The sequence below is a fragment of the Otolemur garnettii genome, unplaced genomic scaffold (genome assembly GCF_000181295.1).
Source record: "Otolemur garnettii isolate 467f Iridium unplaced genomic scaffold, OtoGar3 scaffold00245, whole genome shotgun sequence".
NCBI lineage: Eukaryota > Metazoa > Chordata > Mammalia > Primates > Galagidae > Otolemur > Otolemur garnettii.
The window spans coordinates 1,382,915-1,398,041 of NW_003852640.1; the positions used below are offsets into that span (position 1 = coordinate 1,382,915).

A 15,127-nucleotide genomic window follows, 5' to 3' on the forward strand; every position below is an offset into this window, starting at 1 on the left:
ACCAGAGGTGGCCCTCATGCCCCCCCAGTCCTGGGGTCCTCTGGTTTCCCCCTCACCCGCCAAGCCGGGCTGGGCTCATGTGGCCTACACAACATTCTGTGGTGGCTAGCAGCAGGACAGCCATCTTGGGTAGGCTCAGGCACAGGTAGGCTGTGCTGGGTATCCTGCTCTGCCCATGTGTGGGCTTACGGGTGCCCTGGTAGAGACTGAAGTTCTACCTGTGTGTGGAAGGACTCTGAGGGAGGGTTGAAAGAGCAGTACCAGTTGCCAGCCCCATCCATGGAGGAGGAGGCCAGGCTGGGAAGGTACATCCTGGAGCCTGGGGGCAAGCAGAGGTCCCAGGTGGGAGCCAAGCTGGGCATGGTCTGGTGGAGTTGAGCTAGGGCCTTTGCTTGGGGCTCTGTGCCATGGCTGTGAGGGGTGCAGCCATGCAGGATGGGTGCCTGCGTCCAGTGCCCCGTTAGTTTTAATTATCTGGACAGTTAGAGCTGCACGTTATGAAAGCTGGGCAATTAGACATGTTCCTTGAAGCTATAGAGAGATTGCTGGCTCTCAAGTGGAAGGGAACTCGGGTGAAACAGATCCCTATTAATTGCATGAAATGTTCAGCAAAAAAAAAAAAACCAAAACTGTTGTGTATATCGCCCCTGCAAAATGTTATGAAACAGAGTGATTAAGTACATTAATCTGGGCATGGCAGCCGGGAGGGGCCCCACAGAGGGAGGGAACTTTCCAGACCCCTCCACGTGGAGGGCACACTAGACCATAGCTGTGTCTGCCCATGATCCACCACTCTGCTGCCTGGGAGTGTGGAAGCTCCTGGGAGTCAGGAGCACTCTCTCAGCACCCCATCCTTCCCCCTGTCTCTGCCCTCTTGGCAGACACTAGGGCTCTCATTCTCACCTGGTGCCAAGGCTACTAATACTAAAGCCCAGCAGCTGAGCCCTGCCGGCTTGGTTTCTGCTCCCCTATGGGTAGTCATGCAGCATCCCTGGTCCCCCGCCGCTTGGCATGGCTATGAGGACCTGCAGGGCCTATGTCAGCCTTTCTGGAGAACTCATTGATCAGCTCTTGGAGCCTAGCTGCCAGGCTCTATGGGACATATGTGTGGGAGGCTGCAGGATCCAAGGTTGATGGAGAGTCCTCCAGAACAGGGTGGTTGGGGAGAGGGCAGTTTTAAGGGCAGCCTCTATGCCCCTGGCCTGGCTCACCTCTGTTGACTCCTGTCTTTGCCCTGGGTTTTCTCTGCAGCATCCAGCCTGTATACCCTGCGGACTCCACCTACCAGCAAGGTGATCAAGACCCGCTACCGTATTGTCAAGAAGAACCCGGCTTCTCTCAGCACTCCATCCTTCCCCCTGTCTCTGCCCTCTTGGCGGACACGGCGGCTCTCACTGTCCAGGTAGGAGAACCTTGTCTAGGCTCCCATGAGTCTGGTGACTGGGCTGTCTGGTTACTGACTACTGCGGGTTGGAGCCTGTGGGAATTGTGAGAATGCTTGGCATGCAGTTCATTGGCTGGGAAATGCCCTGTAGCCCTTGTTTGTTTAGCAATTTCTGCACCAAATACACAGCCAGTCTGTGTGCACCGCATGTACACGAAGGCACACACACTCACACAAGTGCACTCACATTCTCTGTTGTTGCTAGCAAGCCTGTTAGCTGGTACATACTGGGGATGCAGCCACTGCCCAGACTTGATGCGCTGCCTCTGGCCATGCACATCTCATAGGGAGAAACTCTGGGTGAGAGAGACTGGGCCCAAGCATCCTGGTTGATGGGTTGATTGTCAAGGACAGTGGCACCCTGCCCCATCCCATCTGCCCGTGGCTCAGCCTGCATCTGTATCCTGCCTCCTTCCAGCCTGCTGTGTCTAAGCAGGTGGAGTGGGGGCAGCCCCATGGGGAGGAACAGCCTGCACCTGCCTTCCTGGAGGCCTTCTCTGGGCCTTGGTGCCTGCTGAGTCTGGGTTGCTCAGCCTCTGACCTTAGGAGGTCAGAGCTATGAGGGGCATGGTCCTTCATTTGCTGAGGTGGAGGTGTCCCTAGGCTGGGATGGCAGGTGAATGGAGGGCAGCCATTGACAGACCCCTCCCTTTGTCTCCTGCCCACCCTCTACCTGGGGGTAGTGGGGGTCAGAGGCTGGGTCAGGGCTGCAGGCAGAGCAGCCGAGGTTGAGGGCCTACCACCATCTGGACAGTGGTTGCTCAGCGGGTCCTTGTTGCTGCCCAGAAGTTTCCAAGCCCCGGGCTAACCCCAGGGGATCTCTGACTCTGGGGCCTGTGGCTGTCTGAGGTGGCTGCCTTTTCTCTCACCACTAGGCTGCACTGAGCGCAGCTCTGCTGTCGACTTTACCAGGAGCAATAGCTGGAAGTATATTTTAAATTAATTTTACTTCACTTTTTGTAATATTTTTGTTTTAAATAGATTTATAAGCAGCTTGGGGGCTATTTCTACAAATTTATGAAGATAATTTTTATTCTCTCGATAAGGTTAAATTTATACCTGCTATTTCCATATTAATTCACAGTGCTAAGTGGATCTAATTTTCTTCCGTTCCTCTATCTGGTGAGCATGGCCTTTCCTAATGCAATTTCCCCCTCACTAAATCACTATGGTTGGGAGTCGTGATCGAGCTAAATTAACTTAAATTAATTTACTTAATAAGAGCCCCAGATCATCATGAACGAGACTCAGATTTATTGATTCTCCGCCTTGCTCCCCGCCTGGGTAGGCGCTTCCCCAGCGTCAGGCCCCCCCTCCTTGGGGTGTGGCTGAGCCCAGCGGGGCCTCTCTCTTTGGCTTCTGAGGGCCAAGGAGGCTCCAGGTGTGGGTACAGCTGGGTTGAGTACCATGGCTGGGCTGAAAAAGGTCTCGGAGTGAGTCACTGTAAAGAAGCAGGGATATTCAGGCCCTGAGCGAGGACATCTGGAGATGGCTTCCTGGGAAGCAGCCATCTTACACTTTCAACCAGTATATGCAGTGGTGTCTTGTCAATACCAAGTGGCTGAACACAGCCGAGTTGGCCAAGCTGTTTTCACCATACTCCCTGCCCTTCAAGGGTGGAGCCCGGGCCCCCACCTTGCAGGGGGCAACCCTGGCATGGGGATCAGACCACAAGCATAGATGGACAGCAAGAGGGGAGGGCATTGTCCCTTGACTGTTCCCATCCTATATTAATAGGAGCTGTAATTTGGCCACCACTGAGGGTCCTGGCTTTGTTTGTGGTCATGGCCCCAGGCCTGGACACCCTCCCTGAACACAGAGGCCAAGCCTACCCCAGGATGGATGTGGTAACCAAGGAGGGTATGAGGGGCCTTTCTGTTTCCCTGGCCACCTCAGCCTGATCCTGTTCTACCCCTTGCTAGGCATCTAGGACCCTTGGGGACCTTACCCCTAAACTTGGGGATGAGAGGTTGGGGAGAGAGTGTGGGAGGGGGTGGGTGCTGAGCCAAGGGGCACTGGACTTAGGAGGCCCTGGGATGAGTGGCTGCCAGCAGATGAGTCTCCCTTGCCCAAGGTCACCCGTGCCCTGACACGGCTGCCTTCTCAGCAGAATGGCAGCCAGCCAGCTGCCTGCCTGCTGTTGGCTGTATAGGCTGGACTCAGGCTTGTTGAGGCAGCAGAAAAGGCCAGTCTAAGAGGCCTGCATCTAACCTGGTGCCTGCCTAGGCGCCTGCCTGCAAGGCTCCATCAGAGCCAGGGGTGCCTGCATGTGGCTGGCAGGCCCACCTCAGCTGCAGGCTGGCCCTTAGGCTCCCCAGTGCTCCCTAGGCAGAGGGAGGGGTTACACAGGCTGTCTTGTTAGGCAGTTGGCCTCTCCTTCAGTCCCTAGCTCTATTCCCTGTCTGAGAGGGAGGATGCCCCAGAAGGGACTGGCAGGCGGGCCCCAGTGATCCTGGATGCCTCAGTGGGCAAGAGGTGGGGGCTGACAGGATGTGACACAGGGCAACCCAGCAGCTGAGTGCCAACACTAGTGTAAGTTGCCCTTGTCCATCCTTTGTAGCTACCTAACTGTGATTGGAGATTTGATCACCCCAGAGAGGAAGTTGTGGGGGGTGTTTCAGTTCTGGGGTATCCCCAGCAGGCCAGTGACCCTGGCAGGGCTCTTCCCACCAGAGCCTTGGCTTCTTGGTCTGTCCTTGCAGTGGAGTCAGGTCCTTCCCAGGGTGGTGCTGGGCCTGTTCTAGGCGAAGCCTCACCTCATGGGGAGGGGCAGAAGCAAACAGCTGCTGGGATAGGAGCTGAGAAAGGGGATCTGCCCACAGAGGGAGCTGTGGGCAGAGGCCTGAGAGGGACAGTGAGCAGGGAGGCCCTGGGGGTCTGGGTGGGCGGTCCCCTGCCCAACTCTACACTGGCTGCTTCCTGGAGCGTCCTGAGCGTGGTGCGTTCAAGGATGAGCTCTGAACAGCTGTACCTAAGAGCCAGGTGCCTGGTACAGAGGGTGTAGGCAGAGTCTCCAGGCCCAAATCTGGGGGGCTCAGGATAGGACTGCACCTCAAGGGGCCTGCAGTTGAAAAGATGAGGAGTGCTGGGCCCTGCCAGCCCCAAGCTGAGAGGAATGGGCGGGGATGGGAAACAGCGACCAGACTGGCACCTGAGACCCGGGCAGGGCCTCTGGGAGAGCCTTCTTCTACAGCCCCTTCCCATCTTCCCTTGTACATGCTCAGATGCTGTCCCTCTCCTGCCAGTGGCTCACAAGCATCTGCCACCTGTCTCCCTGAGCTGGGTGAAGCCTCCTCTGCCCATTCAATGCTACATGCTTAGGGTGGTATCAGGTATGGCTGCCCTCACAGTCTGGAGGGCCTGGGAAGTGGTCCTGTCAACTGTTCACAGCCCCTAGGATCCCTCTTCAGCTCCTTACTGCTCTACTATGGAGGTCAGAGGTCCCTGGTGCCCTGACCTGTTGGCACTGACATCTGTTCTGGGGAGAAGGGAGAGTATAGCATGATTAGCCCCATTCCCCTTTATGGGAAGCTTCAGAAACTTACTCCAGAACCCCTTCCCAGCAGCCCACAGGCAGCACCATGGCCTAAGATGGCCACAGTGTAGCTACTGCTACTACCATTGTCCCTGAGACACACTTCTGCCCCAGGCAGCGACTTTGCTCGCTTTGCTTGTGACTTTTTCCTGGTTTAAGTGGAAACTTACCCTCTATTGAGTGGTCAAGTTCAGCCCATTTGGGGAAGCTGAAAGGCGTTGGGGCTATATTGATGGCCTCATTCTTAGAGATTCAACATCTCCTACCTGTCACTGACTCTCTCTGGGCCTGGATATAGAGGGATGGGGTAGAGAGAGTCTGCTGGAAGTAAGCCAGTGGCTGCAGGCTGTCAGCTGGTCGGCGCCTGTCCTTGCCCAGACAGAAGGCTAAAGCCTCTGAGCAGCAGCTCTTGGGTTTTTTGGGTACCAGCCAGGATCTCTTGAGGACGTGTATGGGCATTGAGGGCACAAGCTGGATGAGGCTGCCTGCTGTCCTGGCCAAATGTGAAGGGTGGAAGGGCAGCAACCCCTTTCTGGGAGAGGGGGCAGCACTGTGGGTAGCAGGCAGGACAGGAAGGACTCTTGCCCTCAAAGGATAGGATACACGATGCTGTCTCTGGACAGCTGGTCAGTGGACACATTGCTCTGACCTACGGACATCTGGCCATGGGGCTGCATGGATGTAGGGGCAGCTGCTGGCGGGAGCCATGCTGGCTGTGTACTGTCTAGCCCTGGGGGCTATGGTGTGGGATCGGACTGCTCTGCCCCTCTTGTGCCTGGGGTGGCAGATAGGACCAGGCAGCTGCTTAGGCCAGGGTCCCTGGGCTCCATTGCATGGGGCTCCTGCCAGGGTGGGCCCTAAGAGTATACCCTGGCCAGCCCAGGGCTCACAGGGCATCCCCACCAGCCCAGGGTTCTGGGGGGCAGGGGCAGCAGATCAGCAGAGGGTCTGAGGAAGTGGCCTCTGATGGCTGAGCCTCATGCTGAGGAAGAATTTAATTTTTTTATTCTAAGATTTGTGGATTTGCCTCTGCCCCGCCGCCTTCCAGCAAGTTCATTAATCTGAACTGAAGCTGAAATGTGACTTATATCCCTAAACTGCCTGTCACTTTTTTCCTCTTTTCAAATTCATTTGACATGAAAATGCGAAATAAACAGAAGCCGCTGTGCTTAAACAGACAAGTCAGAGGCTTTTCCATCCCGACTACAAATGGTCCTGTCACAGGGCTGCCTCTTGCTGGGCTGCCTTATTTTATTTTATTTTATTTTGTGTGTGTGCAGTAAATCTTAAGTTATCTCTGTGCAATTTTGACAAGGTTTAGGCCAAGATTTTCAATGGCTCTGAAATCTTCTCCACAGTGACGTCTCATTAAAGAAGAATCAGCTGGGGGAGGAGGGAGGCATCCCCACGGGGTGGCCACGATCCCCATGCGCTCCCTCGAGGAGTGTCTTCTTAATGAGCCAGTGTGCCCATGCACTCTGCTCTGCCTCGTGCCTGCACTCAGGGCTAAAGAGTGCTGGGGCAGAATGCCATGGACAGGGCGCTTATTTCTCACAATTCTGCAGGATGAAGTTTGAGACCAGGTGCCTGCAGATTCCCTGTCTTCTCACTGTGTCTTCACATGGCAGGTACAGATGGGGGGAGGTGCTGGTGCCTCCTCTCATCAGGGCACTAATCCCTGGCCACCTTCCGCAGAACCCCCTCCTGGCACTGCCCTGTTGGGGGTTACACTGCCCACAAACATTCAGTCTGTAGCAGGGTACATCCTGCTTGGGCTAGCTGGGGCTGGGGTTCCCACATACTCCTGCATGTCCCAAAGGGTGAAGTGGTGAAAGGAACTTGGGACAAATCCTCCACTAAAACCCATGTTGTCTCCATGGTGGCCACACCCTGGTGCAGTGGTGTGAGTTTCCCTTCTGAAGCATGCATCAAAGTTCAGCTTCTGTGTATTGGTGTTGGTGGGGCCTTTAAGAGGTGACCAGGTTGAGAGGGCTGTCCTCATGACCGGACTGCTGCTGTGTTTTGGGCTCCTGATCAGAGGATAACTTTGGCCCGATTTCCTCTTCCTGTTTTGCTTGTCCTTGTGCTACAGACTCCAGAACTGTGACCTGAATAAACTGCTTTTCTTAATGAATTACTCAGTCCCTTGTTACAGCAACAGAAAACGGACTAAATCTTAGGCCTTGTTCTGCCCCCGGTGGAGGCTATTGAAAAGCCCAGCCCCATCCCGATGGTGTGCATGGTCCTGCTCAGCTTGGCCTGGGCTCGGGGCCCAGTTACAGGCTGGCAGGGTATAGACACAGACACTAAGAGGGCTTTGGTGTTCAGGGTCAGGGTCAGATGTTGAGAGTCTGGACAGAAGTCTGGCCCACAGTGCTCTCCAGTGTCAGGAAGCAGGCAGGGAAGCCCAGAGTTGGGTAGCTGGCTGTGCTGGGATGCAGCGAGACCTGCCCAGCAGGGAGGGCCATGGGGGACACTGTTCAGGGCCTTGCCATGGGTCTGGAGCATCTGCTGAGAGGATGAAGGCGGCAAGTGGGGAGGGGGAGCATCAGGACAGGGCTGTGCCCGGGGAGGAGCAGGCTGACAGCACTGCAACTCCAAGGCACATCCCCAAGCCTACCTGCTTCCTGCCTTCCCTCTTGAGAGGGGCTTGGAGCTTGGGGCCTCTGCTTCAAGTCCAGAGGGAGCAAGGACTGCAGCCCCTTTGTTTGCGGGAACCAGGCCCTCTTTGGCTTCAAAGCCCTGATGGGGGGCAGCCAGTTAGTGTCCTTACTGCCCAAGGATAGCACACTTTGAGCAGCTCTTACAAATGACCTGAAGAAGCCCTGAGGCCAGGAGCAGCTCTGAATGCCTGTGAGAGTGCATAGGAGTAAATGGGATTGGGATTGTCACTTCTGAGTTTGGTTTTGGGAGAGATTCTGGGGTGCTGGCCCAGGTCGCCCCTTGAGCTTTCTGACATTCTGCTCTGAGCACTCTGTAGGGCCCGCGGTGCCTATCTGTCTTGAGTCGGGCTTCCCTCTCTGGGCTGAGGGGCTCAGAGGCTCTTGTCAGATGTGCCTTTGTGTGACTGCCCAGGCTTCATGTGTGTAATGCCCACCAGCAAGAGGGAAAGGACTTCCCAGGCCGTGCCACTTTCTAGGAACCTTGGGGTGGGGGGATCGTGGCTGTTCCCAAGTATGAGGCTGGCCCTGAGTAGCCTCCCATCCCATGGCTGGCCTTGGGTAATAAGTATGAGACCTGGGAGCCTGCTGAGCAGGCCTGGACCTGGCAGTGATGGCTCTGGTCGAGCTCCTGCTGAGGGGCTGGCCAGTAGGTAAAACTTCTGGGCTCAGGCTCGGCCCGGCTACTGGCTGCCCAGGATGGTGCTGACCATAGCATGGTCTCTGTGCTCTGCCCAGCCCGAGCCCAGGGAGGTCTGAAAGAGCACAACAGCTGGGTAGAGGCAGGAAGCACTGGCCCAAAGCTGCCTTCCCTGTGACTAGTGGCCCAAGTGACCACAGGCTGCCCCCTCCTCGATTAGTGTCACCACAATGGGGGCAGGGACCAGCTTAGCTAGGCTGCAGGATGGGCCTGGTGCTGACTCTCCTGTCCTGCCTGTTCCTGCACCCACACAGTTGCCTGGGTTCACTCCTGTTCCCCCTGCTAATGAGTTCCTTGGCTGTTTTTTGGATAACTTTTTATTTTGGTATGCTTTGTCCTTAGAGAAGAATTGCACAGACTGCAGGCAGAACTCCTTGCCTGAGCTCACCTGCTGTTCACAGTCTGTCCGTCAGCTGTTCAATTCTGTTTCCAGACAGCTTCTGAGTGGAGCCAGGAGCTTCCCTGTGCCCATAGCACTCTGGGCTCTTCAGGGCTGGTTCTGGCCTCATGATGCCGATGCATCTGGAGGGCCAAGGCTTGGGTTTGGCACAGTGCTCTTCCCGGGGCTGGTCTCAAGCCTCCTGGGGTCAAGTTTCAGATTGCGGCCTGCCCTGTGGGCCAGGACACTCCAAGCACCTGCAGAGTTGGGGGAGGGCTGGATTGGCACACTGTTTCCTATGGAAGTTTCCCCCACTTGTCCTAGAACCTGCAGCAGTTTCCAGCCCTGCTTTTCTTGCTCATTGGCAGTGGCCCTCTGGTAAGCATTGTTCTCTCTGACCCTTCCTGCCCGGTGTGTTTGCTTATTTACTTGAAACAATATGGACTCATGATTCTCAGTCCATTCTCATGCCATTGATAGAATGGCATCTATTATTGCTGTTACTTCATTTTGGGTCTCAGGTGGTCCCAGCCTTGGTTGGTGAAACCCCTTCAGGCTGGTCTGGGTACCTTTTTTTTCTTTTTTTCCAGACAGGGTCTTGCTCTGCTGCCCAAGCTTGAGTGCAGTGGTGTCATCACAGCTCACTGAAGCCTTGAACTCCTGGGCTCAAGTGATCCTCTTGCCTCATGCTCCCAAGTTGCTAGGACTAGAAGTTTGTGCCACCACGCCCAACTAGTTAAAAAAGCACTTTTTGTGAGATGAGTTTTTGCTAAGTACCCCAGGCTGGTCTTGAACTCCTGGGCTTAAAGCAATCCTCCCAACTCTGCCTCCCAGAGTGCTGGGATCACAGGCGTGAGCCACCGCACCCAGCTCTGGCCTGGGTTCTTTCAACACGGAGCTCCTGATTTCCTGGGCACTTTTCTCACTTTCTACACAATGGGGTGCTTTAGATGCAGGGTGTGTGATTGTGAGCAGACATAGTGCATGGTTGAGGAGTGTGCATGTGAGTGTGAGTAGGCATAATGTGCGTGTGAGCAGACACAATGTGCATGTGAGTGCAGTGTGTGTGTGAGCAGACACAGTGCATGTGAGGAGTGTACACGTGTGAGTAGTGTGTGTGAGCAGACACAGTGTGCATGTGAGGAGTGTACACGTGTGCGTAGGCATAGTGTGCAGCAAAAGTGTGAACAGTGTACATGTGAGCAAACTGCATGTGAGCAGACACAGTACACGTGTAAGCAGTATGTGTGAACAGACAATGCATGTGTGAGCAGACTCAGGATGTGTGTGAGAGGACAATCTATGAGTGTGAGCAGATGTAGTGTGCGTGAGCAGAAATAGTATGTAATTGTGAGCAGATATAGTGGATATGAGCCGACACAGTGAATGTGAGCAGATGCCGTGCGCATGTGTGAGCAAATGCAGTGTGTATGAGCAGTGTGTAAACACATGCTGTGCATGTCAGCAGGCACTGTGCACACGTGTGAGCACATGCAGTGAGTGTAAGCAGACACAGCATGTGAGTGAGCAGACAGAGTGTGAGTGCGAGCAACTCTGGGGTCAGCCTCTTCTTTGTACAACCCTCACTCCTCGTGCATTGGCTCTCTGCCTGTCCTAGCAGTGCACAGGACACCCCAGGGCTCGTATGGCCCTGAGCATCAGTAGTGCTGAGTTCCCAGCCTTAGGGCCTACGTGTGTGTCCCTGCTTCTGGCCCTCCCAGGATGAGGGAGCTGATCTGGACGAGGGAGCTGTGTGTCTGCTCACACTCACATGCTGCATCTGCCCACACATGTGCTGTACCTGCTGTGTCTGCTCACACTTACCACCTGCTCACATTCACATGCTGCACCTGCTCACATTGCCTACTCACATGCTTTGTCTGCTCACACACACCACCTGCTCACACTCACTGCTCACATGCACACTATCTGCTCACACTCACTATATCATTTCATACACCCACTGTTGTCTGCTCACACTCATGTGTGCTGCATCTGCTCACATCCACTGTGTCTGCTCACATGCACTGAGTCTGTACCCACACACACGTGCACTGACAGCATCAGCCCCATGCCAGCACGGTAGTTCACTCTACCTCCCCTGCCTGGTGTTTGTGATTCTTGTCAATGCAGCAGACACCTGGCCCATCACCCTTGGCCTCTTTGCTCGTGGGCTCAAGCCTAGAACACAGTCTGAGTGCAGTCCTATTGTTGTGCCCACCCCGGGGGTTGCCTACCCAAAGACCACTCACAATCACGAATCGATGCAAAAAGCAAGAGGCAGGTTTATTGCTGGCGCGTCAGGGTTCCTCAGCCACAAGGGGAAGGAACCCCCTGAGGCTGTTACAGGCTGCTTTTAAGGCGAAAAACTACATGCAGGGGGGGTGAGGGGGCGTTTGGTGATTGGGGAATTTATAACTTGCAGGGTTGCTGGGCAGTTTTGCTCTGGGGATTTTTTTGCGACGGTTATTTTTAGCGCGGGTATGAGGGAGTAGAGAGAGGGTAGGGTGTTGCCTCCAGGTGCAAGAGTCTGATATGCGGGTATAATGTTTTCTTTGTTTTAGGACCTCCTTACTGCCTTGTGGCCTAACACTATCAGCCTTCACATGCGCAAAGCAAGCTGAGCTTGAGTGCCACGTCGCTCATAGATTTGTTAGGTAAAACTTACATATGGTGATATGTGTGAATCAGAGTGTACCAGTCTGTGGATTTTAACAAAAGCATGAGTCTATGTCACAGACTCCTCTGTGAAGAAAGGGACCATCTCCACACCCTGGTACATTCTCAAATGCCCCTTCAGGCCAGGTGTCCAGCTCTGAGGTGGCCACTGTTCTGATATTTTCACTGAAAATGAGCTTGCTTGTTCTGGAACATCTAAACGGAGTCAAATGTTCTGTTCTCAGTCCTTCCTGCTCAGCATGGAGACTGCCTCTCACCACATTGCTGGGGGCCCCGCCCCAGCCTTGGCCCCACTGTGCTCCCTGGTCTGCTCCACACCTGAGTTATTGCTTCTCCTTTTGATGGGCAGGTGAGGTGTTTCTGGTTCAGGGTAGTTATGAGTAAAGGCTGCTAAGTATTCTTGTATGACTCTTCATGTAGGCTATGTTTTTCTTTTCCCTCAGAGTGGAGTTGCTGAGTAGTGGGGAAGAGTCATGTTTAACTTTACACAAAGCCACCAAACCTCTCCCAGGTGACAGGAACCTTCCTCTGCCCATCCTAGTTGGTGTTGTCTTCTTTTTTTTTTTTTTTGTAGAGACAGCTTCACTTTATTGCCCTTGGTAGAGTGCTGTGGAATCACTCGGCTCACAGCAACCTCCAGCTCCTGGGCTTAGGCGATTCTCTTGCCTCAGCTTCCCAAGTAGCTGGGACTATAGGCGCCTGCCACAATGCCCAGATATTTTTGTTGTTGTTGTTGCAGTTTGGCTGGGGCTGGGTTTGAACCCACCACCCTCAGTACATGGAGCCAGTGCCCTACTCACTGAGCCACAGGCACTGCCCAGTGTTGTCTTTTTAATTTTCACCTTCCTGCCGTGTGTAGCATCTTTCTGTGGTTTCAATTTGCATTTCCCTGAAGACCAATGATGAACTCTTATGGGCCAGTTTAAACCCATTTGTTGTTTTCCTTTGTGAAAGAATGTTCCAGTCTTTTGCCCATTTTTTTTTTTATTTTTTCAGGTTGATGTGAGGGTGAAGTGATTAGGTTACAGTGTTTGCGTTTGTTAGATAAAGTTCTTGTTGTAGTTGTGCCCCTCACCCAGGAAGTGTGCCATGTACCCTACACTGTGCGTGTTAGGGGAGAGCCCACCTGCCTCCGTTCCCCCAATTTGAACTTGAGCTTCCTCTTGTGCTTTGCCCATTTGTTACACTGCCTTTTTATTCTTTTTTTTTTTTTGTAGTTTTTGACTGGGACTGGGTTTGAACCCGGCACCTCCGGCATATAGGACCAGTACCTTACTCCTTTGAGCCACAAGCGCCACCCTGCCTTTTTATTCTTGAGCTGCAGGCATGTGCCTCATGTTTCTGGCTCTGTGCAGAGTCAGCCTCCCCTGTTGGAATGAGGGCTCAGACCTGGTGGTAGGTGGGGTTTCTGGCTCTATGTGTGCTTGTGTCCCTGTGGCAATACCCCAGCCATGCCCATTGCCCTGGGCCTCTGTGTGCAGTGTCATCTTGGGCTGCCACTTCCTCTTCACCTGACTCTCCTTGGGTTCTGGTCTCTCCTGGCATTACTGCTGTCTGGTGCTGGCCATTTTAGGCCTTGTGTGGGCCTGGAGTCCCTGCTCTCTGCCTCGGCACATGTTTCCCTCTCCCACCTGGGGCCGAAAGCAGGTCAGAGATGCAGGGCCACCACCTGCACTACCAGGCTCCTCATCTCCAGCTGATGCTCTGGAATTTGGGAAAACAGGTGAAGATGTCAAAGTAAGAAGTCCAAGGGTGGTGTGGATGGCGGCTGCAGGTGGCCAGTGCTCGGGTGGGAACGGTCTTGGCCCTTGTTGGGCTGACTCCCAGGGCTTCCGCCCTTGCTGCCCCCCTGAGCTTCCCACACGGTGCTGAGGCAGGTCTCCTACGGCAGGTTTTTTAGAATTTTATTTTATGAGAACAGGCGGTTACGGCTCCCCAAGTGCTGTAAAAGTTAATGTGATGGCCTCCCAGCGCCTGTGCTCATTTTTATAATTTTTTATTTTATGAAACAGGACAGGGAGCTTAGTGACTTATTACTATTCATTTCGTTTCAATGCAGTAAATATTGATTCAGTTGGGGGTTTTCAATTTAAACCACTCGGCGATTATATAAAATATTACTGGCCTCTGAAATTATGCTTACCGATCCCTTCGGCTGCTCATTAAGGAAGGAGTGCAGTTTTTAGATCCCTTTGCCTTCATCACTCTAATAAATGGGCTGAGATACGTTTTTGCACGGAAGGTGCCACAGAACCTGCTAGCAGGGGCTTGACAGCACGGATGCAACTCTTAATTTGGAAGTCGTTTCAAAGCGTGCCGTAGTTATTTATTTATTTCTGTCTGTCTGAGGCAGGCAGGCCTTTCAGCTCGCTCCTCTGCAGTGCCCATGACAGCAGAGCTGAGCGGCATCTTCCTCACAGGCTGTGGGCAGGGCCTGGCCCTCCCACCGCCCAGCTTGGTGGTTCCGAGGGAGGAGAGCCCCTCTGCCCCAACATCAGTTGGAGGGCCAGACATCAGCAGAGGGATGGCTCTGATTCCCTGGAACTTTGTCCAGAGGAAGAGAGAGGGACTTTTTCCTGGGGATTTTAGAGCCTCGCCCTTGCTGACAGGTGTGGCAGAGCTGGCTGGGATGTGGGATGAGGAGGGACCCCCAGCAGGAAGCATGCACTGTCAAATGCCCGCATGGGTGTGGGTGCACATTGAAGCCCCCAGGCCCTCTGGTGTAGGCCCCACAGGAGCCAGACCTTTAAGTCCATTAAGTGCATTGCTCAGTCCCTGTCTCTGCCTGGGTGGGCAACTCCTGGTAGCCCTATGGTCAGCACTGGAGAGGGTCAGGCCCAGCACACCCAGCACTCCCAGAGCCCCCGGAGGCCTGCATGGTGATCCTGTGCTCCCAGGCTGGGCAGAATCTGAACTGCACCCTCTGCTCAGCCCTTCCAACCTTCATGGGGCACACAGGTGTCTGGAGGGGCACAGAGTGCTGTATGACTAACAGGTTTCTCCTCTGCAGGAGCACACACATGCACCTGTGATAGTCAGCTTCTCTTACTTTTCCTCTGTGGACTGTGGAGGCTGCTGGTGTGGGTCAGAAAGCTCAGTGGCCAGGACTTGAGATAGGACCTCATGTAGGGTAACAGGGCTGTGGGCACGTGAAGGACCCTGGACAGGGGTGACACCAAGGCCCTTATGGGACAAAGAGAGGAACAGGCCCAAGGCCCCTGTGTTCCAGCTCAGGTTGGCAGCTGCTTCTTGCTGGGCTGGCCCTGGGCTGTGTCCCAAGTGCAGTATTGTCATGGACAGGGTGGTGACAAAGTACCTGGAGGTGGCAGGCAGTGGAGCAACTGAGACCCTGGCATGTTCTTCCTCCCACCCTTGGGCTCTGCCACATGTTCTGCCCTCTGGAAGCAACCCTGCAGCCCTGCAGCCCAGCATAGCCTTCTGTCTCCCCCTATCCTGGTGGGCCAGCTCTGGCCACCACATGGACAGCCCTGCTGGGTGAGGGGCATGGCTGAGGAATAGGAATAGGAAGAAGGGGTCCTTTTTGTCCCCAGGGTGTTATTTGTATCACTCCAACTCAGGGCTGGCCCTTGAGGGACTGGTAGTGGCTGTGCCACTCCTGAGCCCTTGGATAATGTACTGAGCCTTGACCCCTGGGACTGAGGGAGCATCTTTGCCCTCTCAGGCTGGCTTGTGTGCAGCTGAGCTCCTACCTGGTGTCCTTCAGGGATCT

The 15,127-nt window shown here is 54.4% G+C and overlaps 1 protein-coding gene across 1 annotated transcript in view; it reads left to right on the forward strand.

The window, feature by feature from the left end:
- Positions 1-15,127, forward strand: part of ZC3H3 (zinc finger CCCH-type containing 3) — an 88,474-nt gene that overhangs the window by 32,917 nt on the left and 40,430 nt on the right. The window contains exon 4 of the mRNA XM_023508411.1: positions 1,252-1,402. Coding sequence (XP_023364179.1) covers positions 1,252-1,402 — 151 coding nt within the window. The remainder of the gene's footprint in view (positions 1-1,251; positions 1,403-15,127) is intronic.